The sequence below is a fragment of the Sceloporus undulatus genome, chromosome 1 (genome assembly GCF_019175285.1).
Source record: "Sceloporus undulatus isolate JIND9_A2432 ecotype Alabama chromosome 1, SceUnd_v1.1, whole genome shotgun sequence".
Classification (NCBI taxonomy): Eukaryota; Metazoa; Chordata; class Lepidosauria; order Squamata; family Phrynosomatidae; genus Sceloporus; species Sceloporus undulatus.
The window spans coordinates 20,669,803-20,696,828 of record NC_056522.1 but is presented as its reverse complement, the minus strand read 5'-3'; the positions used below and the strand labels follow the sequence as shown (position 1 = coordinate 20,696,828).

General features: G+C 45.1%; 1 protein-coding gene across 2 annotated transcripts in view; it reads left to right on the top strand.

The window, feature by feature from the left end:
• The window catches only part of MSH2 (mutS homolog 2), a 108,873-nt gene extending 82,767 nt beyond the window's left edge, over positions 1 to 26,106 (top strand). For both annotated transcript variants that reach the window (XM_042439354.1, XM_042439359.1), the window contains exons 12-16: positions 7,152 to 7,397; positions 9,888 to 10,092; positions 11,788 to 12,035; positions 13,681 to 13,865; positions 25,469 to 26,106. In XM_042439354.1, the coding sequence (XP_042295288.1) occupies positions 7,152 to 7,397; positions 9,888 to 10,092; positions 11,788 to 12,035; positions 13,681 to 13,865; positions 25,469 to 25,639 (1,055 nt within the window). In that variant the 3' untranslated portion in view covers positions 25,640 to 26,106. The remainder of the gene's footprint in view (positions 1 to 7,151; positions 7,398 to 9,887; positions 10,093 to 11,787; positions 12,036 to 13,680; positions 13,866 to 25,468) is intronic.
• Positions 26,107 to 27,026: the final 920 nt, after the last annotated feature.

The window sequence follows — 27,026 nt, the reverse complement described above, 5'->3', positions numbered from 1 at the left end:
AGCTAAAAGAAAAAAGATTCCACCTTAACATTAGGAGGAACTTCCTGACAGTAAGAGCTGTTTGAGAGTGGAACACACTCCCTTGGAGAGTGGTGGAGTCTTTAAACAGAGGCCTTTAAAGGTCTTTGGAGGTCTTTAAACACAGGTTGTGATTTCCTGCATGGCAGGGGGTTGGACTGGATGGCCCTTGTGGTCTCTTCCAACTCTGATTCTATGAGCAGAGGGGGATGTGGGTGTGTTCCACTTTTTTTCTCCACTGCCAATCGAGGTGATTTGGTAAAGTGATTTATATAAAGTCACCCATTGGACTTGTACAGTTAAAAATTGGACCCAGATGTTCTCTGTTTGTGGGCCAAACTATACAAAATGTGGAAGATCAGTGAGTGAATCCTTCCACTATGTAAATATATATGCTGTGCATCTACAGCTATGAACAATATCACACTAAACTACTGTAGCCCTATTTTTCTACTTTAAATTGGTATGGGCTGCCCCTTTTGGAATGCTGGGATTTGCAGTTTAGGAAGGGGCATTTAGATTTCACTAAACTACAATTTCCAGAATTCCTCCTCCACAGGAGGCATCGTGGAATAATAGCACTATAACAGTGTAGTGTGATACTGAAATATATCTGTATCTATTACAGAAGGATGCTTTCCCAGTGTACGTTGCTTCCAGCAGGTACTGTTTAAAGAAGTTACTTTGGAGGAGTTCCCAATGGCAGATAACACAGAGTTATTGCCTGTCAGGAAGTACAGAGTTTTTTGTGTGCCTTCATGTCGTTTCCATCTTATGGCAACCCTAAGGCAACCCTATCGTAGGATTTTCTTGGCAAGATTTGGTCAGAGGAGGTTTGCCATTGCTTTCCGCTGAGGCTGAGAGTATGTGACTTGCCCAAGGCCAACCAGTAGGTTTCATGGCCAAGCTGAGAATTGAATCCTGGTCTTCAGAGTTGTAATCTAGCACTCAAACCACTACACCACCTTGGCTCACAGGTATAGAGTTAGATGCTCCATCTAATTCAGTATCTAGCCACTTTTATGTTTGTATTTGATCTGTGAGGAAACTTTCAACTACTCCACATCACCATGGATGTTTAAAAGAAAAAGAGAAATGGTAAATCCAGTTCATGCACCAACTTCTCATCTAGTTTGGCCTTCAGTCCAAGTTTAGCTCTTCTGCACCACAGTAGTTCAGGAGTTGTTAGAAGTAAGCTACTAGAGATAAGCTCTTAAATTGGAGAAGAGTGATATGGGAACAATATCAAACGTCTCAATGGATATGTTAATAGTAGTTTTCATATTTTATTACCCAGCACCTCTCATGTCTTAAACATCTCCTCCTGGGGTAATAGCTGTGTGATTGTTTCCTCAATAGCCTTTTGTGTGTAGAAATTAGTCTCTGAACATCTGGCCAAACATACTAATACAATAGTTGTTAGCTCTGCCTTTGTGCAATAAAGCACACGGTTGGGAAGCTGAAGTAAATCGAATTGTTTCTAGTGGGGAGATGATGCTGAGAAGACCAAAACAAGTGTGTTAAAAGTTTGATTTTTAAACAGGTCTCACTTGCCAGCCAATATGTATACTGTACTGTATATCAGAATTAGTGATTAGGAAGACAGGGTGCTCTTTCTTAGTCAGGAAGGATAAACAGCAATATAACTGCATGTTACTCTTTTTCCTTTTCTATTTAACTGTGTAATGAGATGGGATTTCTTGAGAAAATTTCCAGATACAGTACTGCAAATCCTCCATTGCCAGTTATGATATATAGTAACAATAAAGTGTTATTCCAAAAACTAGGACATAGAAAATTACTTAATCACTAATCGATGTGTTCCTATTTCTTCCTCACAACAACCTTGTGATGTAGATCAGGCTGGGACATTGTCCCAGGTTACCTTGGTGAGTTTCATGGCTCTGTGGGGAATTTCTCAAGTCTTGCTTCAGCAGTGTAAATGCTGCATTTAGCTAGTTCTCTTTTGCATCTGGGTTTTTAAAAAATGCCCAGAACGCTTTGTGTAGGTTTCTGAATACCAAGTCAGAGCATTTTTGCATTTGTACTGTGTTGCACATTTTAATGATCATATTTTTAAATGATTCTGTCCTTTTAAATGTCTCTTTTAATACTGTTAATTGTCTAGAGGGCTATGCTTCATAATATCTGAATCTTACATTCCTAGTCTTTGATGGGTAAAGATACAAAGCTCTTAGAGAATTTTACAGATCTCCCCAAAGCAGGCCCTTCTAACTTGAAAGCTAGCCATGCTAGGTGGGGATGATGGGAACTGTGTCTTAATTACTGGTGTATCTCAAGTGTAATGATATTGTTCAAAGAAGAAAGGAAAGGTGAAGGATACTTGTTTACCCTCCTACCTTTACATTTATCTCAGTCCAGTGATTAACTTTTGTCCAGGGCCAGGCAGAAACTTTCTGTTCTCCAGTAAATATTTCTGTTTGGCAAAAGGAACCCTCATAGGGAAAAAAAAAGCTTCATTATTGCATCATGGTTTTTTAAGACTGATATTTTTATTTCTGAACAAAGCTTAAAATTATGAAGCTGTATATTTATTTATTTATTTATTTTGCTGAAAAATGGTACCTAAACCATATAGGCAGCAAGTCTGAAAGCATTTTTTGACATTCATAAAAAGCAAAATTCATGCCAGTCAATAAAATGCACACAGCAGAATAGCAGATAAAACAGCCAGTAATAAAACAGTCATGAGTTTTGACAGATCTCCATTGAACTGGCTGGGAATGCCAGGTCTTAACCTCTTGCCCAGAAACACCTGCCAAATAAATCTGACTTTCACAGGGTTGGTCTCAGCAGAGAGAATATGTGTTTGGCATTGTATTTTCATCTCCTGAGAATAAGAGGCACTCTTTAAGATAATGCGCGGGTTACGAAATTTCCGGGATACGAAAAAGTTGGATTGGCAAAAACTGTTTTGGGTTACGAAATATTTTTTCGGGTTACGAAATTCATTTCGGCGCGAAATTCAAATGCTATAGGCTTCCAGCGCTAACGGAAAGCTATTTCGGGTTACGAAATTTTCGCGTTACGAAGGGAATGGCGGAACGAATTAATTTCGTAACCCGAGGCACCACTGTACAAGTTAGAATCTATAGGCCACTGAAAGTCAGCATCAGCACTTTTAGGTTGGTCTGGAATCAATCAGACAGTCAGGGTGGTTGATTTGGGATCAGAGCATTATGCTTTCAGTAACTTCCTCTATGAGAAGTTGAGTGGCAGTGTTTCGTACTAGGTTCTACTCAGAACTTGTTAAAGGTTTGTCTGTTTGTTTTTAAAAACCCTGCATCTCCAATAATCTCCTGGTCTTCATGGCTGCTGTCCACACTGGCTGGTGAATTTGGGGAAGTGTAGTGCAACCTCCCAACCCTTTTTCAAATACTGCTTCTGCTTCTTAATATATTTCAAAAGCAGACCCATGTAGAATTGGTTGTTGTGTGCCTTCACGTTGTTTCTGACTTAGGATGACCCAAATCATCCTCGGCAAGATTTGTTCAGAAGAGGTTTGACATTGCCTTCTCCTGAGGGTGACAGCATATGTCTTGATCAAGATCACCCAGTGGGTTTTATGGCCAAGCGGGAAATCGAATTCTGGTCCCCAGAGTCTTCGTCTAACACTCAAACAATTACACTGCACTGGCTCTCCCCATTGGAGTAATCTACATGGATTGTTGTTAAAACTAGGGTGGGTAGCTATCACCCTCCAGATACTTTTTGCTTAAAACTCACATCAGCCCTAGACTGTATAGCCAGTGGTGTGGGATCATGGGAACTGAAATCTAACAAAACATTGCGAGAGTCACAGCTGTGCACTGTTGTTCTATCTAAACTATAGATGACTGGGAGCAAATTCTTATCTGAAAGGAGCAGTTGCAACAAGATATCTTGTATTAGACTGCTAAAAAGGGCCTTTAGGCACTACAGCCATCTGAAAACCTGTGGAGATTCAGAACAGCCTGGAATTTAAGCACTGTCTAGGTCAGGGGTAGGCAACCTTTTGGAGCCGGGGGCCGGGTTGGTGTCCCTCAGACAAGTTGGGGAGCCGAAGCCGGGGGGTGGAGCTTCCACCCTCTGGGGCGTGGCTGCATGCTGGGGGCGGAGCTTCCTCCCTCTGGGGCAGAGCCACCCTCTGGGGCAGAGCCTCCACCGAAGCCCTGCAAGGAGGAGGAGGCGTGTGCCCGCCCTCTCCTCCTCTGTCCCTTTCTGGACAAACACCCCCAACCTGCATTCCAAAACACACACAACAGCACGGTTGTGCATTTCACATGGCTTTACTTAACATGGCCTCTTGCATATTTCAGAGGCTTATTCCATAACCAAACCCCTTGGGTTTAACACTTAGCATGGTTTAACATGGCTATGCATATTGAACATGTCAAGGTGGTTTCACCGTTCTTGGACCAAGTGTACTTCTCAGAAGTGTGTACTTGGTCAAGGGACTTTGGTTTTTCTTCACTGCGCATGGGTTTGTAAAAATCACAGCAATTTACATTGGCCTTGCCTCAGAGGCTTTCTGATATCAATATCACCATTAAAGAACCAAAAACACACAGAAAAGGCACTTTGGAAAGTCACACTCTCTTGGCTTCAGAAACAGTGCGTGCATGCCTCTCAAGCTGACTCATATCATCATCATCACCACACTATCATTGTCAAAGCAAGGGAGACTTGTTAGCATTAAAAGCACACAAAACACACTTTGGAAGGTGACACTCTTGGTTTCAGAAACAGTGCCTGCATGCCTCTCAAGCTGGCTTATATCATCATCACACTATCATTGTCAAAGCAGGGAGACTTGTTAGCAATTAAAAAGAATGCAAAATAAAACAAAAAACCCCATGTGGCCTCTGACCACTCCCCACCTTCTCCTCTTCTTCCTCCTGCTGCCCCCATCTCCTCTTCCTCCTCCTGCTGCCCCATCTCCTCTTCCTCTCTCCTCTTCCTCCTCCTGCTGCCCCATCTCCTCTTCCACCTCCTGCTCTTCCTCTCTCCTCTTCCTCCTCCTGCTGCCCCCATCTCCTCTTCCTCCTCCTGCTCTTCCTCTCTCCTCTTCCTCCCCTGCTGCCCCCATCTCCTCTTCCTCCTCCTGCTCTTCCTCCCTCCTCTTCCTCCGGGGAGGGCCGCGCGAAGCCGCACAGGGAGGGCCGCGTGGAGCCCCGCGGAGCTCCGCGGGGAGGCGGGGAGGGCCACGGGAAGGGCCGCGTGGAGCCGCGCGGAGCCCCGCGGGGAGGCGGGGATGGCCCCGCGGAGCCCCGCAGGGAGGCAGGGAGGGCCGCGGGGAGGCGGGGAGGGCGGCACCGGTCTTCGTCCTTTGCCTCCTCCACCCCAGGCCGCGCGGCCCTCCTCTTCCTCCTCCACCGCCATTTTATTTTTCAAAATGGCGGAGAAGTCTCGCGCAACCTTTCCCGTCCTGGGAAAGGTCACGTGAGACTTCGGCCGCCATTTTGAAAAATAAAATGGCGCCCGGAGCGGCGCGGAAATGGCGGCAATCGGCGGCAGGACTGTGCGGGGCCGGTAGAAAGTCCTCGGCGGGCCGGATCCGGCCCGCAGGCCATAGGTTGCCGACCCCTGGTCTAGGTGATCAGAAATCACATACAAGTCAGTTCCATCCTTCCTGGGCAGTCAACCATGGAAAAAAGGCCTCTTGCCAACATTTGCAGCTTTATTCACTAAACTGGGTAAGAGTTTAGGAATACACCACCCCTGCTGGACATCTTGTCCTTTGGGGCAATTTAATCACACTAGGAGAGGCAAAATTAGTTCTCACACTTTTATATTGACTCAGCACTGTCAAGATTATTTCTTGCTGGGATTAAGCTCCTGTTTGCTCAGCTGTCTGATACCTGCATTTATACCAAATCTTAGAAAAGTTTTTTTTAAATTGGATTGCAGCTCCCAGAATCACACAGCCACTGAGATTCTGATAATTATAGTCCAAAAACGTAACTTTCCCAAGCTGCTTCTGGACTTGATAAGAGAAGTAAATGGAGCTTTATGTTTTTCTTACATTTTTTCTTATATTTTCTTACTTTGGGGACTAGAGAACATGTTCATCAAATTTGCAGATGACACCAAATTAGGAGGGGTAGATAATAGAGGACAGGATTTGAATTCAAAATGTCCTTAACAGAAGCCATGCCCTATAAGGAGTGTCTTAGAGAGCTGGATTTGATTAGACTGAGGAAGAGAAGGTCAAGAGGTGACATGATAGCCATGTTTAAATATTTGAAGAGCTGTCATATTGAGGGGCTGGATGGCCATCTCTTGGGGATGCTTTGATTGTGTGTTCTTGTATGGTAGTGGGTTGAACTGGATGCCCCTTGCAGCTTCTTCCAACTGTCATCCTTCAGCCTGTGAGGGAGAGAGTAGGCTGGCCCAGCTCCATCAGGACTAGCCTGAAGAAAGAGGCTCCTCCCTCCATAACTGTCATCCTTCAGCCGATGAGGGAGAGAATAGGCTGGCCCAGCTCCATCAGGGCTAGCCTGAAGAAGAAGAGCCCTCCCTCAGGTCCATCTGCCTTGGTCCAGGCCTCAGAGGGAGAGAAGATCTGCTGGACCTGATCCCCCCCCCCCAACCATTCCCTTTTCCTTTTGTGTCGTGTCTTTTAGATTGTAAGCCTGAGGGCAGGGAACTGTCCATTATCCCCTCTGTTGTAAACCACTCAGATTCCCAGTGATTGGGTGGTATATAAATAAATCCTATTATTATTATTATTATTATTATTATTATTATTATTATTATTATTATTATTATTATTGAAAACAACAAACTGAGAGATTGGAGCCAACAGAGTCAGGAGACTCCAATGGAACAACCCACAGAGATCTTGGAACTGAATTCTTATACTGAACCTGAATCCAGTAGCCAGGGCCTTCCCATGCAGAAATTTCCGATCTTGAAGCCACCAAGGACTTTTCTACTTTCACACAAATGCCCTCTAAATGTCCTTTGTTTCCATTCTAAATGAAGTCATGAACTTGCTAACTGTACATTTCCAATGCTAAAGTATTCAAGAGTTTATAGAATGAGATGGTATGAATTAAAGATCAGGATTCCTTTTGGATGTGTGTGCACTCAATGTGATGCTGTACTGAGCAGTGCTTCTCTTCTAACAGGTTACAAAGAGCCTATACAGCACCTGAACGATGTCATAGCCCAGCTGGATGCTGTGGTCAGCTTTGCTCATGCCTCCAATACAGCACCAACGCCATATGTGCGTCCAACAATTTTGGAAAAGGGGGAAGGGCAGATTGTGCTGAAAGCTGCGAGACACCCCTGCATCGAAGTCCAAGATGATGTTGCCTTCATCCCCAACGATGTGACCTTTGAAAAGGGCAAGCAGATGTTCCATATCATTACTGGTAAGGAATTCATTTATATGCTGTGTTTATTGTTTTTATGGTGATGTTCTTAAAGTAGTCTGTATGCTAGCCTTAAAATGGACAGAAAAAAATTAGAGATGTTTTATCTCAATCAGTGTTTGGTGTAGAGGTAGGTATTTGGCTTGATGTGGGATGGCAGGTGGCGGGGAGAGGATGTTTTAAGGAAACTTGCATTTTTAAAGAATGCACAATTGCTCCCCCCCCCCCCAAATAATTATTGGGGGTGATTTTCATGATACCAAAGAGAAACAATAAACATGGAGCACTTCTGGCTGCATTGGTGGTAGTGGTGCTTACTGTGCAGGATGGCTGGAGTGACCCACCTCTTCACTTTGTTTTGTCACATTGCTTGTTTGCTTCTGTTCATTCCTTTTCCTCATTTCCTCTTCCAGGAAGCCCCAAATAAGAATAACCTTTTGCTTCCCTTCACTGCACCCTTGTCCGTCCCTGGTGATTTTCCTGAATATCCTTCAACTTCTTCCTCTTTTCTGTAGTGATAATTTATTGACTCTCACCTCTTGTAAATGATCAGAGCAATTATAGAGGAAAGGTGCTTGAGATACCTAAAATGTTTCTGAGCTAATCACAGGTGGATAGCCAGACAGCAAGTCTGGATCTGGTGTCATCTCTTTGCTCCCCAGTGTCACTCCTTGCCCCAAAAGCCCTCCTCCTGCTATTTTGCTGTTGTTGTGTGCCTCCAAGACATTTTGGACTTATGGCAACCCTAAGGGTACCTATCAGAGAGTTTTCTTCACATGTTTGTTACGAAGGGGTTTACCATTGCGATCATATGAGGCTGAGAGAATGTGACTTGCCCAAGGTCACCAAATGGGTTTTTTGTGCTCAAGCCAGGAACTGAACCCTGATCTTCAGCTTTAATGTTCCCAGGAGAGCCAGCTTGGTATAGTGGTTGGACTATGGCTCTGGAGAGCAGGGTTTGAATCCCTGCTTAGCCATGGAAACCCATTAGGTGTCCTTGGGCAAGTCACACTCAGTTTCAGAGGAAGGCAAATCTTGCCAACCCAGGGTTAGGTTCACCTTAGGGTAACCATAAGTAGGAAAGGATTTGATGGTATACAACAGCAGCAGTTTCCCCAGCCTTTCCCTGCTTTACCTTAAAACATGATTTGTCATGCCCAGACATTTGTAGATACCAAATCTCACATCAATCATCCTCTGAGTTTTGACATCCCTCCCTCCCTCCCTTCCTCTATAACTCAGCTTTTAAAAGGTACATTCAGGGATCACCTAAATGATGTACAATCAAGGTCATTTAACTTTCTTAACTTCCTTGCAACTTCAGTATTTCCTAACCTCCAGGGTAATATCTTGGATTGTGAAATCTTGCCTTGCATTTGTGATTGTTTGCTACACAAAGCTTGTCTGCCCACCTCACCAATCATTGTTGGTTGTGTGGTTGCATTCAAGTCAGCTGTCAGTTTATGTGACTTTATGAATTTCATAGGGTTTTCTTAGGCAAGGAATACTTAGAGGTGGTTTTGACATTCTTTTTTCTCAAACGTAGTCTGCAGCACCTAATATCTGTTGGTGGTTTTCCAACCCAAGTACTAACCACGGCTGATCCTGTTTAGCTTCCAAGATCAAATGGGATGTGAATAAAACATGCTCCTTTTTTGGAATACCAGTCCCAAAATTCCCAAGTCATCATGACCACTTTTTGGAGTTGTAGCTCAAAGTAACACTGTAAGTTGTTTTAGGATCTGGGTCCTCGTAAATAATGTTGTGTAAGTAACTGAGTTCTGATTTTTTTAAAAACTACTTTCCTCTGGCTGTTTCTTAAATAAATATAGTGATCTGACACCAGGAATTGATTTGGCTCTTTTGCATAGCCTGAGACTGGTTTTACTCAAGTGCTAGACCACATCCTTAGCCTTGTTTTATGGAGTTTAAATGAAGCTTTGTTTTTAAAAAGCTGTCTGTCTCCCATCAATGAATTACCCATGTTATCAGTTATTAACCATATGGGTAGTGCCAGCTCTATCTCAGACATGTCTTGAAACTTTGCAGGGGTGGAGGAACAAATTCCAATTTGTCACATCTGCTCAGTGGCTTTCTCCCAAGGCAGAACATGAGCAAAGCACTTTTTCACCTACTCATCAACAGAGACTTTGGCAGATATGAGTGACTATCGAGTTATTGCTTCTGGAAAGTGCCTCTCTTTCTGATTTGCAGGTGTTAAAAATAAATGTGGTGGTGTGTCAAAGCCAACAAGAGTTACAAAATATTACCCCTAAAAGGTTTCTATTTTTGCGCTTCCCTGATAGTAAGGAATATGCCAAAATTCTAAATGAAAAACAGGCTGCATTCTCATATTCTGCAAAAAATAAAACAAAAAATAACGAGCATATGTTAAACTGTTGGGTGCATTGGGTTGGTGAAAAGACCTTTGTTTCCATGTTTAAGAAAGCAGTGTGTCTCTTTAAATTCTTGGTCATGATTGCTCTGCAGGCCCAAACATGGGAGGGAAGTCAACCTACATCCGTCAAACTGGTGTCATTGTTCTTATGGCCCAGATTGGATGTTTTGTGCCTTGCGACTCTGCAGAGGTGACAATTGTCGATTGCATCCTTGCTCGAGTAGGGGCTGGAGATAGTCAGCTGAAAGGTGTGTCTACCTTCATGGCAGAAATGTTGGAGACATCTTCCATCATCAGGTAAGTGTTCAATTGCTTTTTGTTTCAGAAGGATGTGTTTGTATTCCTGTAAGATTAATGCCAATCCTTGGAGGCTTCTAATTTATTTAGAAATTAGATAATCTTCAGACCTAACATCTGATTTGTTTCTCTTCCCATCCTCCATTGTGTTCCTTGTTTTTCCCCCCCTGCCTAGGCATTTTGGCCAAGCAAAGTGCCTTTTTGGGAGAGCTTCTTGAATTACTGTATATACTCATGTATAAGTCTAGAAATTTTAGTCACAAAATTGACCCTAAAGTCTTAGGTAGACTTATCCACAAGTCAGTGTAAATATTGTTCTTTTACTCTCATTAAAAAAGGAGCCATCACCTGGTAAAAGGCAAGAGTGCAATCTTTCTAGAAGCACTGACCTCCTTGTACACTCTCTTCCATCCAGCCTTTAATGTGAGCCAAAACAGTTCTGCCTGCCATAATTTTGTAGGTTCTTTGGCATTGTTTTTCTTTGCTTCATCATTTAGATCCTTCGTTGCTTTTGCCTAAGTTTTACCCTCAACTTATCCAAGTCTCATATCAAAATCCATAATTTTGCCCCTAAAACCTGTCCTCGACATATACATGAGGTTGACTTATAGAAGAGTATATATGGTATCTATTAACTCTTCCACAGAGCCTCATAGCACCAGTGTATTCATCTTTCCTCTCCTCCATATCTCTACTTTTAGTCAGGATCCAGTTGATGCAGGTTGAATATCCCTTATACAGAATTCCGAAATTTGAAGTACCCCAAAATCCAAAACCTTTTGAGCTGCAACACAAGTAGAGTAGCCCGTACCTGTACTGCATTTGCAAGGCTAGAGAAGGATGCAAGAAGTACTATACTGTGGTCACAGGGTGTTTGTGAGGAACAGTGGGGGTAAATTCTTCTTCCTCCAGAAAGCTATAAAAGTTTAATGGAATTAAGAAAATCATTCCCCGACCATCCTATTTGCCTGTACCATCATCCCTTCTACTGACCATGTCAAAGTTCTGTGGGTCATAGGACCTGACAGGTTCTTATTAGGTTGGATTTTTTTAATATAAAATCAATCTCTAAACCAATATAGTTGAGTATATCCAGTGAGTCTCCCACTCTAGACTTGCAGAAACCCGTAACTTATTTTTGGGTGGCCCAATTTTATTTCCAGATTGATACAAATTGGATCATTCCATCCAGTCTTAGTGAGAGCATGTAGGACCTACACTAAAATAATAACAGCATGGAATTGTTGTATCCAGGATACTCCATTAGTTCCTCATCTTAAAGTTTTCATGTTCTCTTCATTTGTCTGACAATAGTCAGCAGCATTCTTTGATCATAGAGCACTCTCTCTCCTTGTTGGACTGTTAACTTAGGGTTGACCCAACTTAGTTTCCACCCCAAAATATTTTTCCTGCTTCTGTACATTTGGAATCCATGCCTTGTCCACTGATGTTGCTGTTTTGGCTGCTTAAGTCCATGCATTTAATGTCAGAACAGTAATCACCTGCAGTACATTTGGAGGGAGCTATTGAATGAAAGTTTTGTTAGTTTGAGACAGTAAAGGTTTATTTCTTAAAACTTGTATCACCTTGAAATTTCAAAAAATTTTAAGAGTGGGCTTCGGTATGCTGCATATGTCTGCAGCTCTTCTAAATTGGCTTGAGACTAGAGTCTGATAACATACCTTTTTCTTTTAGAACTGCAACAGAAAACTCACTTATAATCATTGATGAACTGGGAAGAGGAACATCTACATATGATGGGTTTGGATTGGCATGGGCAATCTCAGAATATATTGCCACCAAAATTGGAGCCTTTTGCATGTTTGCCACTCACTTCCATGAACTGACAGCACTAGCTGACCAGGTTCCAATCGTGAATAACTTGCATGTCACAGCATTAACCACAGAGGAGACTCTCACAATGTTGTACCGTGTGAAAAAAGGTAAGATGCACCAAAGAAGAGAGATAGGGAAAATCTGTCCAATTCACTACTGTTGAACAAGAATACTGTTAATAGCTGGTTGCCTCAAAGACAGTTTTTTATATATTTCAGACCAGATAGTTTTATCCATCTTTCTTTAGTTATGCTGTCATTGTCTTTTCCCTCTATGACTCAGTGCAGGTATAATGCATAGGGTCAGAAGAAAGGCAAATAATTCTGTGAAGGTGATCATATTCACCAATAAAGTCTAGTGCATGGATTTGTCTCTGTAGTAAGTTCCTTGCTCTGTTTGTTAACCTTGACATTTGAGCATTATAGTGCAGGCTGGATAGTAGACTACATACTACCAGCTTCTGGAGCCAATATTACAATTATTTGCTGTGCCATTTTCCATGCAATTGCTGGATAACACCTTATAGGTCAAAGTATATTAGATGCATAGATTTTATTCTTACATTCTTCCCTCATCATGTGATAGTAGTGTGTGTGTGTGTGTGTGTGTGTGTACTGTATTTTCTGGCGTATAAGACTACTTTTTAACCCAGGAAATTCTTTTCAAAAGTCGGGGGTCATCTTATACGCTGGGTGTCATCTTATAGGGCAGGTGCTGAAACTTCTGAGCTGGACTGGATAATCTGTGGTCACCGCATATGGTGGGGTGAGCTCAAAAATGGCCGCAGCTGCATCCCTGCTGTATGTGGCGACCATATGAAAGCAGCAAGGACGGCGCTGTACAAGTATGGTAGAAGAAAATCCACTCACCAGGATTCATGGAAAGAAGCGACAGTCCCGATGATGAGGTGAGGGGGCACCTCACCCGGAAGGTGTAAGTGAAGGACAGAGCAAGCTGCAGGCATCTGAGATGCCCCGGGGTATGGAAAAAAGAGCCATGTTTGCACTACTGCTCTGATAATCTTGGAAAGAGGGAGGGGCTGAGCAGGCAGGGAGAGTTGACCAGTACAAGCGGGTTTTGTATACAACAAGTTTTCCTGCTAAGTACCTGCATGTCATAAGCATTTGAATTAAAATTACCATATTGAAATCAAATCTGATTTTTAAAAAAATTTATTTGGTGTGCGTTGGAAAAGGGGTAGTCTTATACGGCGAGTATATCCCAAACTCTATATTTTAACTGGAAAAGTTAGGGGTTGTCTTACACGCCCAATCGTCTTATACGCTGGAAAATATGGTATAAAAATATTGCTGTAATTTTATATTAAATGTTTTTTCTGGTTACATATAGATTTTTCATGCCCTGTATTGTATTGCCTTTCTTTCTACACCTGTTTTTGGAATCCCTTCTAATTTGTTTTTATCACCATCCTTTGGTTCCTTTTGCTGGGTTGTATATGATACAGTACTTCTGTTTATGTAACCCTGAAAGGCATTTTCATATTTTGCACTGTTCTCACATTTTAATAATGCATTACTATTTAGTGATGCTTACTGTGACAAAGCTTTGAAAGCCCCTGAATTGGGCAGAGTTTCAAATGTATCTAACTATGCTTATGAAATTATGTTTGGCTCCTAGAATCTTTCTAACTTTGATATCGAACTAGGCAAGTGCCTCTTCCAACATACATGTTAGAACTGGATGTACAAGTTATTATGTTTCCCCTATTGAAACCCCTGGTGCTTCTTCCAGGGGCTTGTGATCAGAGTTTTGGTATCCATGTAGCAGAGCTGGCTGCATTTCCCAAACGTGTGCTAGACAATGCCAAAGCAAAGGCTCTGGAGTTAGAGGAATTCCAGAATATTGGAAAGCCTGAAGAGAAGGAGGATGAGGACGATGAAGAACCAGCAGCCAAGAAACGCTACAGAGAAAAGGAGGTTTGTGGCTTTTTGTTTATTAATTTGTTCATTTATCAAAAACAAAAAATCCTTTATTATTCATAAAATCACGTTTAAAACTTGTTGTTGTTGTTAACTGCCAACTTTGACTCATGGTGACCCTGTGGATGAGATATCTCTCAGGTCTTCTTATCTTTGTGTCTAACCATCTGGCATGAGGTCTTCTTCTCTTTCTACTGCCTTCTACTTTTCCTAGCTTTATTGTTTTTTTTTTTTCTAAGAATCATTCATTCTCATGATGTGGCTGAAGTACAACAGCCTCAGTTTAGTCATCTTTGCCTCCTGGGAGAGTTCAGGCTTAATCTATTCAAGGACCCATTTGTTTGTCTTTTTGGCTATCCTTATCACTTTTCTCCAGCACCACATCTCAAATGAATTGATATTCTTTATATTCACTTTCTTTACTGTCCAGTTCTCACATCCATATACGGTGTTTAGAAATACCATAGTTTGGACTATCCTAACTTGAGTGTTCAGTGTTATATCTTTGCACTCTAGTTCTTTCATAACTTCCTTTCCCATTCCTACTGTTCTGATTTCTTAACTGCAGTCTCCATTGTGATGAATGTTTGTTCCAAGGTAGGAGTATTTCTTTTACTACTTCTGTCTCCTCCTCATCTAGGATGAATTCATGTAGATCTTCTCTGATCTTTATTTTTTTTTAAAGTTCAATGTTAAGCCTACCTTAGCACTTTCTTCTTTGACTTCCAAGTCTTTTTTTTTCTGCTAGTAGTATAATGTCATCTGCATATCTTAGCATGTCTTTAAAACTTTGCACAAGAAAGCTAAAAATATTTTTTACAGCTATGGACATGGAAACTCTAAAATTACAACACTCTAAGAACCAAAGTGCAACCCCTGTCTGCATCCAGCAGATGCATCTAGTAGGTCAAAGAGGGAAGGATCTCTTGGAGACATCACTGTGCAATGCTTGGGCAGGCAGTGATCTTGTCCCTATTCTTTATGGGTAGAACTCACTTGCTTGGCTTTCATATCCTCCTTCACTGTCTCACCTGCCTTCTGCATGTAGAGAGAGAGCACCTTTGAGACTAACTGAAATAAAGAAGTTGGTAGCATGAGCTTTCGTACAGGCTACTTCCTCAGATGCATATAGAGCGTATAGATGAATATAAATGCACCTGACTTCTGTGTGTGAGTGTGAGTGTGTGTGTGCGTGCGCAAATGTGTTTATTTATTACATGCATCCCTTTTGCACACAAGAAATTATGCTAGGCTGCTTCAGGGCCGTGACAAAGGTACATACTTGGACTTCCCTCTATTTGGTTCAGTCTGGTATCCTGGAAATAGATTCTTTCTCAGTGCTCTCTAGGACTAAAAGAGTAAACCTGGAGATTTGCCCATTAATTGCATACTTCAGGAAAATTACCATTCCCCTCTGCCCTCTCATCTTGATGCTCCAGCTACAATGCTGGGAACATTTATTTTCTGGATGGCATGGAGGAACAATCAACTTTACAGCTGAATAAAATTTCACTTTTCTTCCACATGTAGGGATTGTCAGATAGTGATCTGTCAGTACACTGATCAGGTCCAGATATACTTAGTTTCAACGAGGTTGCTGTGTCATGTGCCTTCAAGCCATTGTTTTAGACCACTGAGAGTGAAGCCCTTTTCAAGTGTTATGCCTGAGCAGTGTCCATAAACATAGAGGCATGGGTCATTTGTGCCATTCCTGTATTGAGCAAAGAGGCTTCGTACAATCATGATTTCATATAGAAATCCCAAGCAGTACAAGGCGCTGGATGTAGGGCTTGTGCCTTTCATGTTCATGCATCCTATGACTGAACAGGGCTTAAATAAAAGAGGGAACCCATACATCTCCTCTTTCCTCTGTCTTTTACTTGACTCTCTGTCTCTCATCAACTCAGCTTCAACAAGGAAGAGGATTCTTTCTGGACTCTCTAACTTCATGTTTGGAGTGCTGTTGTGTAAAATTGCTGGGATGTTTATGAAAACTGGAAATGAGGATGCAAATTCTTAAAATGTGGTAGATAAGGCAGCTTAGTTGAGGCTGAGTCTAGATGACAGGACGAAGGCCTCAGAGATTGCGTGGAGGTAAGACCTGTTTTTAGAGGGTAGACATGAAAAAATTCAAAAAAGTTTGAAGCTGCTGGGGAAAAAACTGTTTTTTCTCCCTAGTTTCTTTGGAGGGAAATGAAAATTATCAGAAAAATTGGGAAAAAACTCAATAGCACCCTTTACTGATTCAAAGTCATTTTGAATTACTCAACACCTTCTTTGCCTCAGTCTTCTCAGAAAAAGAAAAGGGTGCTCAACCTGAGGATAATGGAGCAGAGGACAGAATAGGGGAATTTCAGCACAGAATAAGTAAAGAGATAGTAGAGGAACACCTTATTAATCTAAATGAATTTAAGTCTCCGGGACCAGATGAACTCCATCCAAGGGTATTAAAAGAACTGGCAAATGTAATATCGGAGCCATTGGCAATAATCTTTGAAAACTCCTGGAAAACAGGACAGATCCCAGCAGATTGGAGGAGGGCAAACGTTGTCCCCATCTTCAAAAAGGGGAAAAAAGAGGATCCCAACAATTATCGTCCAGTTAGTCTGACATCAGTACTAGGAAAGATTCTGGAGCAGATCATTAAACAGAGAGTCTGTGAACATCTAGAAGGCAATGCCATAATCACAAAAAGTCAACATGGGTTTCAGAGAAACAAGTCATGCCAGACAAACCTAATCTCTTTCTTTGATAAAATTACCAGCTTGGTAGATGAAGGGAATGCTGTGGATATAGTATATCTTGATTTCAGTAAGGCTTTTGACAGGGTTTCCCATGACATTGTTGCAAATAAGCTTGTAAAATGTGGGCTAGACAAAGGAACTGTTAAATGGATCTGTAATTGGTTGACCGGCCGAACCCAAAGGGTGCTCAACAATGGCTCCTTTTCATCCTGGAGAGAAGTGACCAGTGGGGTCCCACAGGGCTCTGTCCTGGGCCCAGTACTATTCAACATCTTTATCAATGACCTGGATGACAGAATTGGGAGCATACTTATCAAATTTGCAGATGACACCAAATTAGGGGGAATAGCTAATAGCCCAGAAGACAGGATCAAGATTCAAAATGACCTGAATAGACTAGAAAGCTGGGCCAAAGCTAACAAAATGAAATTCAACACAGAGAAATGTAAGGTATTGCACTTAGGGCGGAAAAAATAAAATGCACAGATATAGGATGGGTGACACCTGGCTGAATGAAACTACGTGTGAAAGGGATCTAGGAGTCCAAGTAGACCACAAGTTGAACATGAGTGAACAGTGTGATGCGGCAGCTAAAAAGGCCAATGCAATTTTAGGCTGCATCAATAGAAGTACTGTATAGTGTCTAGATCAAGAGAAGTAATAGTGCCACTGTATTCTGCTCTGGTCAGGCCCCACCTAGAATATTGTGTCCAGTTCTGGGCACCACAATTCAGAAAGGACATTGAGAAACTGGAGCGTGTCCAAAGGAGGGCGACAAAAATGGTGAAGGGTCTGGAAACCATGCCCTATGAGGAACGACTTAGGGAGCTGGGGATGTTTTGCCTGGAGAAAAGAAGGTTAAGAGGTGATATGATAGCCCTGTTTAAATATTTGAAAGGATGTCATATTGAGGAGGGAGCAAGCTTGTTTTCTGCTGCTCCAGAGAACAGGACCCGGAACAATGGATGCAAGCTACAGGAAAAGAGATTCCACCTGAACATTAGGAGGAACTTCCTGACAGTAAGGGCTGTTCGACAATGGAATGCACTCCCTCGGAGGGTGATAGAGTCTCCTTCCTTGGAGGTCTTTAAACAGAGGCTGGATGGCCATCTGTCAAGGATGCTTTGATATTTGGTTTCCCAGCAGAGAAGGGGCGAGCATCCTGACTTCGGGTGGCTCTGCCCACGAGGCTCCTGATAGGCAGGTAGACAACAAAAGAGACAATCGGGGCCCAGCCCCGCCTCCGTGGGCGGGGCCACCCCAGAGAGCTCCAGTCTTCTTCCTGCCTCGCTCCTAGTAGGACGGATCTCTGCTTTGCTTCATACCATTGGAATTTCTAGCTCCCCTGGACTTGCCTGGCTCTCCCCTTCTCTCTCTTTCTCCTTCCCTCTGCCTAGCTTCCCCTTTTTTAAAAAAACAAAAACCCTTCTTTATTTCCCTCCCCTCCCTGTCCCAATGGCTGGTCCAGCCATGACCAGCGACGATGAGCGGGCTTTAGGGGAGCTAGCTTCCGCTCAGCCCAGGCCAGCCCCGGCTTTGCCGGCTGCTCGCCTCGCGGCTTCCCCCTCAGCAGCGGCGGCGGAAGCGCGCCCGCAGCGGCCGGAGGAGCCCTCCCTCCCTTCCGCTGACGGAGCCAGGGCCTCCCAAACGACCCGGCCAGGGTCCAACGATGGGGAGCCCTCGCCAGACTCACCCCAGGACAGCAAGGAGCACGTAAGTGACCCCCCACCACCGCAGTTGCAGCGGTGGTTGAGGTCCCTCCTCGCCAGGGAGACACCGCACCTCCGCGGGGGCCCCCGGGGAGACAGTGACCCTGCATGCGCGCCACCAGCTTGGGGGGGCTTGCCTTTCACGGGGGGGTCCCCGTTCATAATGTGGCCTGGGGCCCCTTTCCCTGGAGGGTGGGGGATGCAAGGAGCCGGGGATGGCCGGCAGATGGGCCCAGCCTTCATGCCGGTCGCCTATGGAGGCAGCCATCTTGCCCCCCTCATTGACCCGCCCACTTCCTGTCGACCCGGAAGTCGGCCATCTTGGCCATGCGGCCGCCCATGGGCGCCGCCATCTTGGCCATGCGGCCGCCCATGGGCGCCGCCATCTTAGCCGCGCCGATCCCGATGGTCGCTGCCATCTTGGCCGCGCAGTGGGCCAGGGGCGCCACCAGCTGGGGGACCCCCTTCCCCCTAGTTAAGCCGCAGTTGCCGCGGCTGAGGGAAGCCTCTCCGGTGGGGGCGGGGGGGATCCCTCCACCATCTCCCAGGGGACTAACAAGGTTAACCGCCCCGCTAGGGAGCGCTGCCAGCGCAGTGACCGAGAGGGTCGCGACAGAGGCACCGCAGCGCCATCTGGCGGCGACAGGCCATCACTGCCCTCAACCAGCCAACTAGGAATCCAGGGGTTACCCCATAGTTCAGGAGAGGAGGAGGATGAAGGCTCCTTCTCTGACTCCGAACACTCATATCGGCCGCCGCCCAAGCGGCCCAGATTTGACAGGGGCTCATCTCGAAAGCGCCCCCCCGCTCGTCCCACTCTTCAGACGACGAGGTCTCTGAGCATTCCCGGGACTCCTCAGCCTCTGAGGCAGAGGAGGGTGAGTTGTCACAGGATGAGGGGGAGGACAAGGGCGAACCCCAGGTTTCTTCTCGCCTTTTCAAGCCGGAGGATTATGTTCCTCTCATTAAAAAAACTATCAAGACCTTGGGCATTTCCCTGCCTCCAGGGCAGCCCACCCCCCCGGACTCTGACCTCCCCACGGTGAGCGAAGAGCTGTTTCCAGTCTCCTCCTCGCCTGTCCAACAAGTCCCTTGCCCCCTCAACATCATGCAGATTGTCCGAGATGAATGGGCCAGGCCTGCCGCTGCCAGGTCTAACCATAGTGTGATTCGCAAACACTATATTCTCCAGCCACCAGTTATGGACAAGCTCAAGGTCCCATTGGTGGACGCTCCTGTGTCGGTGCTCGTTTCATCCGCCGTGTTCAGTAGAGATGGTGAGGATGCCCTCCGTAACCCGGAGGACAGAAGGGCTGAAGGGGCGCTCAAGAAGGCCCACGAAGCCATGTCCATAGCCATTAGGGCAGCCACCACTGTCTCTATGGTGATGCGAGCCAGCCTTCAGTGGTCCCGCCAACTCCTAGATCTCCTGCCCAATCCTGACTCCAGGGTCAGGCAGACCGTCAATAAGCTGGCCAAGGCCGCAGCACTCACGGCTGATGGCACCCTGGACACTATTCAGCAGTGCGCCCAAGCCCAGGCTGCAGCCGTAGCAGTTCGCAGGCAGTTCTGGCTTAAAAACTGGAGTGTGGACTCCAAATCCAAGCAGAACCTAGCCTTCACTCCCTTCTTGGGATCCAAACTCTTCGGAGAATCGCTAGATCCAGTGCTGGTTGAGGGCAAAGATAAGAAAAGGTCTCTGCCCTCAGTCAAGAAAAAGGAGGACAAAAAACAGTATAGATACCGCTCTTCCTTTCGTTCTTCTCAGTCCTTCTACCCCTCCAACCCTCAATCCTTTCGAGCCAGGGAGTCCCGGCCCGGCAAGGCCAGTTGGGGAGACTCCAAGTTCTCCAAGCAGGGCAAATCCTCCTTTCCAGCCAAGGATGGTGGAGGTCCCAAACAGCCCCGCAAAAACGCCCCGCAATGACGGGGTCCCCCCAGTAGGGGGGCAGACTTCGGGAGTTCGGCCACATCTGGGAGACTTCCACTTCAGACAGGTGGGTCATCGACACTATCCGACACGGCTACAGGATACAGTTTCATCACAAGCCCGGCGACAGATTCTTGCCTTCTCCCAGATCGGCCGACCCCCTCAAACACCGCCTCCTGCTGGAAGCCATCGACCGCCTCCTGGCCGTCCACGCCATCGAGCCGGTGCCCACACAAGAGAGGGGCCAGGGGTGCTACTCAACTATCTTCCTGGTGCCAAAGAAAAAATGGTTCATGGAGGGCCATCCTGAACCTCAGGAGTGTCAACCGGTTTATCCTCAAGAAGAAGTTCAGGATGGAGACTCTAAAGACCATCCTGGACAGCCTCCAGCCTGGAGACTTTCTTTCCTCACTGGACTTACAGGATGCTTACCTACACATTCTGATTCATCCCTCTTCACGTCGTTTCCTCCGCTTCAGATATGGCAGCCGGCATTTCCAATACCGTGCACTTCCCTTTGGGCTGGCCTCTGCTCCCAGGGTCTTCACCAAGGTCATGGTGGCATTGGTTGCTCATTGGAGGAGACTCCGTCTCCACGTCTACCCTTACCTTGACGACCTGCTGATTCGGTCATCCTCCAAAAGTCAGGGACTTCTCGACACCAACCACATCCTCACATCTCTGCGGGAGCACGGATTCCTCATAAATCTGGAAAAGAGCACCCTTGTTCCAGACCAACACATCCTCCACCTGGGGGCCCTCATAGACACTCAGTCAGGCACGGTACGGCTACCTCCGGACCGGATCCGCTCCATTCAAGAGGCCATATCAGAGGTCCTCTCAGCCCCGCGAGCCAGTCTCCAGCTCCTGGCTCACCTCCAGGGTCTCATGATTGCGGCCATCCCGTGCCTCCCGTGGGCGAGATTCCACGCCAGGCCATTACAGTGGCTTCTCCTGCCCCACCAGTGAGCCATCGCCCTCAAGAGACACAAGAGGATTCACCTGTCCAGCGAAGTGCGCCAGTCCCTTCGTTGGTGGACATCCAAAGCAATCCACCACAGTCTCCCGATCTGGAAACTCTGCGGGGTCCAGATAACTACAGACGCCAGTCTCCGCGGATGGGGGGCCGTCTGCGGGACACTGCTAGCCCAAGGCCGCTGGAGCCCATCGGAACAGTCCCACAGCATCAACTGGCTGGAACTGCGAGCGATTCGCCTAGCCCTCCGCGCCTTTCACCAGAGGGTTCAACACAGATCCGTCCTCATAAGGACGGACAACATCACTGCGAAGGCTCACGTCAATCATCAGGGAGGAACCAGGTCCCGGTCCCTGATGCTCGAAGCTCAGTCCCTGCTGAGCTGGGCCGAGGCCAACCTCACGGCCCTGGAGGCCGAACACCTTCAAGGATCCCTAAACTCCAAAGCCGACTGGCTAAGCCGGACGGACATAGACCAGGGAGAGTGGAGCCTACATCCAGAGGTTTTTCAGACTATATCAGACAGGTTCGGCAAGCCAGTTCTGGACCTCTTCGCCTCTCCAGTCAACGCCAAGACACCCAGGTTCTTCTCCAGGTTCCGAACAGAGGGGGCCGAAGACGTAGATGATCTCAACTGTCCATGGCCGGAAGGTCTGCTGTACGCGTTCCCACCTACTCCTCTACTCGCCAAGCTACTGGCCAGAATTCGCAGGACCCGAGCTCAAGTCCTACTAGTGGCCCCAGCTTGGCCCTGGCGACCCTGGTTCTCCGAAATCCTCAGCATGGCAACTCAGAGTCTTCCTCTACCAGCCAGGTTGGACCTCCTAGCCCAGGGACAGGTCCACCACCCAGACACAACATGGCTACGGCTTCACACCTGGAAATTGAACGCCACATGCTGAGCGGCTACGGCTACTCTCCAGAGGTGATAGATTCCATCCTGGCATCTAGGCGTCAGTCCACTCTCAGGATTTACGAATACACCTTCAGAGCATTTAAGAGATGGTGTAAACGCAAGAACAAAGATTTCATCAACGTCTCAGTCCCTACGGTCCTTCAGTTCCTCCAGGACGGATCTCTCCAGGGGCTTCGGCCTAATACCATAAGAAGGCAGGTGGCAGCCATCACCTCCATCCTTCCCCATGAGGACGCAGCAAGGATAGCCCTGCATCCCCATATCCGCAGGTTGCTCAAAGGGGTCGCCAATAGGGCACCCCCAACCAGACATCGGTTCCCGTCCTGGCAGCTCCACAAGATCCTTAAGGCTTTGACTGTTCACCCCTTTGAGCCTTTGAGGGAAGTGCCCCTCAAGTTCCTCACCCTCAAGACATTAATGCTGACGGCGCTCACCTCTGCAAGGCGAGTCTCTGAGATAGGCGCTCTTTCAGTCCGCAAAGAGTTGTGCATCGTCAGGCCAGACTCAGTCCTCCTGAGACCCGACCCGACCTTCGTCCCTAAGGTCAACTCTGTCTTCCACACGTCCCTTCCTTCTGCCCGCGACCGTCCAGAGACTTGGAGAAGGCCTGGCATACTCTCGACGTTCGCAGGGCCATAAAGATCTATCTCAAGAGGACGACAGCCTTCAGAAAATCTGAGGCCCTGTTTGTATCCTTTAGGCCTAATTCCAAAGGTAAAAAGGTGTCAGTCTCAACCTTGGCCAGGTGGATTAGAGAGTGCATCGTCCTCTGCTACAAATCATTAAACCTTCAACCACCAGGGGGTATCACAGCTCACTCAACCAGGAGTGCGGCTACCTCGGCGGCGCTGGCGACCAATGCCCCATTGGCCAAAATTTGCAGGGCAGCCACCTGGAAGTCCCCTTCCACCTTTGTCAGGCACTACAAGCTGGACCTGTTCCAGTCAGCCGAGGCGGCCTTCGGCCGCAGGGTGTTACAGCAAGTGGTCACTGAGTCGCCTTCCGCGCCAGTCGGCCCGCCCTAATTCTTGGGCCTGCTTTGGTACATCCCGAAGTCAGGATGCTCGCCCCTTCTCTGCTGGGAAACGGAGCGTTGGACTTACCTGAGAGACGTTCCTTTCCAGCAGAGAAGGTCCGAGCATCCTCCCCACCCTACTTGCCTACTGGCGCGGGGGGGGGGGGACTCCTTTTTTCTTCTCTCCTTACAGTTTGACCAGTTGCTCCTCAGCTGGTAACCGACTGGAGCTCTCTGGGGTGGCCCCGCCCACGGAGGCGGGGCTGGGCCCCGATTGTCTCTTTTGTTGTCTACCTGCCTATCAGGAGCCTCGTGGGCGGAGCCACCCGAAGTCAGGATGCTCGGACCTTCTCTGCTGGAAAGGAACGTCTCTCAGGTAAGTCCAACGCTCCGATTTCCTGCATGGCAGGCGGTTGGACTGGATGACCCTAGTGGTCTCTTCCAACTCTATGATTCTATGATTCTATGTTACTTTCCAACCATAAAATGCCCTATGTACAACTTGTTTTGGCATAAAGGTGTCATGTCTGATATATTAAAGGTACTTCTTTGTGTGATACTGCTACTGTTATTATATAATATGATGTTTTATTTGTATTTTAGCAGAAGGAGGGAGGGCTAGGGGATTGGGATCATGTTACTACTGTACTGTTATTAAATGTTATATTGGACTGTTGTTACCCGCCTAGAAGATCCTCGAAAGGGAAAGGTGGTATATAAATTATTATTATTATTATTATTATTATTAACCTGTTATTGTTGCAAATGGAGGCTATAAGGTCCTATTGTAAGGAACACCTGAACTATAAAGAACCTCTTTGCTTTTGCCAGTTTATGAGAAGCAGTTAAACCGAAATCCATTAAATCAAAAGAAACCATCAAGATTAAGACAGCAAAGTCTCCTTTAATCCTCCATAGTGCTGGACAGACATAAAACACTCGTTCTCATAAAAAGAACAGAGAAAAGGAAAGCAAGACCTGAAATTACACTGATGTAGTATATAGCAATGTTACATAAATGTCTACCTGCTATATAGTTTTTAGAAATAAAGTGAGGGAAATATATATTAACACCTTATCTCGAGCATTTTATTCATAATTCTAAAAGAAAAAATTCCATATTTTCATCTCCCCTGCACCTTTTCAGGGGTAAGAGGAGAGGAAGCTTTTTTAAAAAAAGAGAAAAATCCCCTCTGCATTTTTCCATTCTTTTTTCCTGGCCTCGAGTTAGGGGAGAGGGTACTTCAGTTATTGAAGGGTGAAATAAAACTGGGGGGAGGAAGTACTAAATTTACTAATGGATGAAAAAAAAAATGTTCATCAAAGATGCCTACCTCTGCTGCACCAGAAACAAAGGAATAGGAGAAATGTATATATACACTTTTTCATGGTGGCATCCTCCATCTCTCCCCCTCACCCCTGTCCTTTAATACCTACAACTGTGGTTCTCAAACTTTGGTTGTCCAGTTTTAGATTTTAACTCCCGGAAACCCCAAACAGCTTGAACACTAGTCAGGAAATCTGTGAGCTGAAGCCTGAAACCTCTGGACCAAAGGTTGAAAACTATTTATCTGTGGGTAAAGGTACTGAATGTCAGTTCTGTCTGAATCTAAAATTAAATTGAGTTCATAAAACATGCTTTTTATTTATTTTTTAACAAACATTATGTGGAGCAGCCATTCCCAACCATGGATCCTCAGATGTTGTTCAGCAAAACTCCCCTCATCTCTAACCATCAGGCCTGCTCGCTGGATGAAATGCAGTTGTAAAGTTTGAGCACCCAAATTTAGCAAATACTGCTTTAGTGAAGGCAACTGTTAATGAAGGGGATAGCATCATCCTAAAGGAACAATGTAAAATAATAAATTTGGAGATATCTAAAATATACAATCAATCGGTTTTATCCAGTGCTGTTTCTTTTACAGGAAAAACACCATCTTGGCAGTTGCTAATGTTATAGCTTTCTTTCAACAATAAGTATCCATTGTAAAGGAGTGAGGCTGCAGGATGAAGTCCTTAGTGATCTAATAATCTAAGATTTCCTGTTCTTGGTAGATTTGCTGCAAAGAGCTCAAAGCAGTATCAGTCTACTCTTTTCACTGTGTATGTGTTGGAAAGAGGTGATTGATGTAGTCTGTAAAGCAGCCTCATCCCCTCTGATGTTGTCCAGATGTGTTGAGCCTTAACTTCCATAAGTCCCAGGTAGTATTGATGTGTTCAGATAAATTGGGAGGGCATCAGCTTGTGGGGAGGAGTCTAGGAAATCACACTTCAAAGACTAACAACCCATTTCTTTTTGTTTTTTTTCAGGAAGGTGAAAAAATAATCCAGGATTTCCTTTCCAAAGTAAAAGCAATGCCACTGGCAGACATGTCTGAAACAGACATCCAGACCAAACTGAAAGAGCTAAAAGATGAGGTTGTAGCAAGAAACAATAGTTTTGTAAACGAAATACTTTCCCGAACAAAAGTTGTGTCATAATGTGAAAGAATTACACTAGAAGCTACTTGAACTTGGGCTTTTGGGGTCAGAAATACATGTCACACTCAAAAAGAAGCTGTTGCCAAAAGCAGTGGTATGTGTCATCTGTCTTTTCCCCTCTAGCATAAGGCAAGGCACATGTTGTGACAATGCCACATTGCAGATTTTTCTACCCACACAAGTGACAGAGTTGAGGTCTGCAGAAATTTACAACACCACATCATATGTTTTGACTATCTAGAGTGAGTTGTTGTAGGACTAGTAGTTTTGGTGCTGGTCATGTGCTGTCTGTAGTACTGGTCTCCACAGAAGCAACAACTGTTCTCCTGTTTTGCTTTGTAATCTTTTGCACCAGTCACTGAAATGACTCTTGTTTCAGTTTGACTTTTCACTTGTAGATGTTTGTTACATCAATTGAAATGTTTTCTGCTTTATATCTGACTTTGGAATAAACCATGTCCATCCACTCCCTTTGTTTTAAAAGGCATGTTAATCTCTTAGAAACAAAAGCAGTTGTGGAGTTTCTCCACTTTGAGCTGGAAACTTTTAGTCCATGACTATATTCTGTACAGTGATGGTTGTCCTTAACTTGCATATATATGGTTGATGACTGATATCATTTTATAGCTTCCATGGACATGCTGAACATATTCAACAACAGGGCTGGGGAATGTGTGGTTCTCTAAGAGTTCGCTAGATTGCAGCTCCTGTCATGCCTCATTATTTACTATGCTAACTAGGACTGATAGAAGTTACAGTCCAAAAATCAGAGAAGGGGCCACATGTTCCCCAGTCCTATACTCTATTGTTCTTTGTTCAAAATTATTAACTATTATGTAAATGCAAAATTGCAGACTGGTTCTTTCTCACCTTGCTTTTTGTCTTTATTATGTACAAAAACTTTTAAACAAACAACTTGATGTAGAAAATAAAATTAGATTGTAATCACTATTTTTGGAGAAATTGAAATTGTATCTCAGCATCTTACACATTGGTGTAGAATTCATAGATGTATGTATCCCTGTTAGTCTGTGATATTAGCATGCAAAGTGATCTTGTAGCAGCTTTTGAGACTAACTGAGCAAAAGATATGTAGCATCAACTTTCATAGCCTTGGTCTGAGAAAACAGATCAAGTCTATGAAAGCTGATGCTACAGCTTCTTTACCTAAGTTAGTCTAAAGAGATCCCTCATAACCATGTTACTTCAAAGCACCTTCATGATATCTGACATATATCAACTTTATTGTGTTAGCCAGATCCTTTTAAAACAACAACAACAGATTTCTAGGAGCAGTTAAGTTTTTCTTCAATATTTCACAGCTGATACTTTTCATACTGCTTTTATGCAAAACAGAAAAGGTATAATTTTGACTTGACCCAAATTG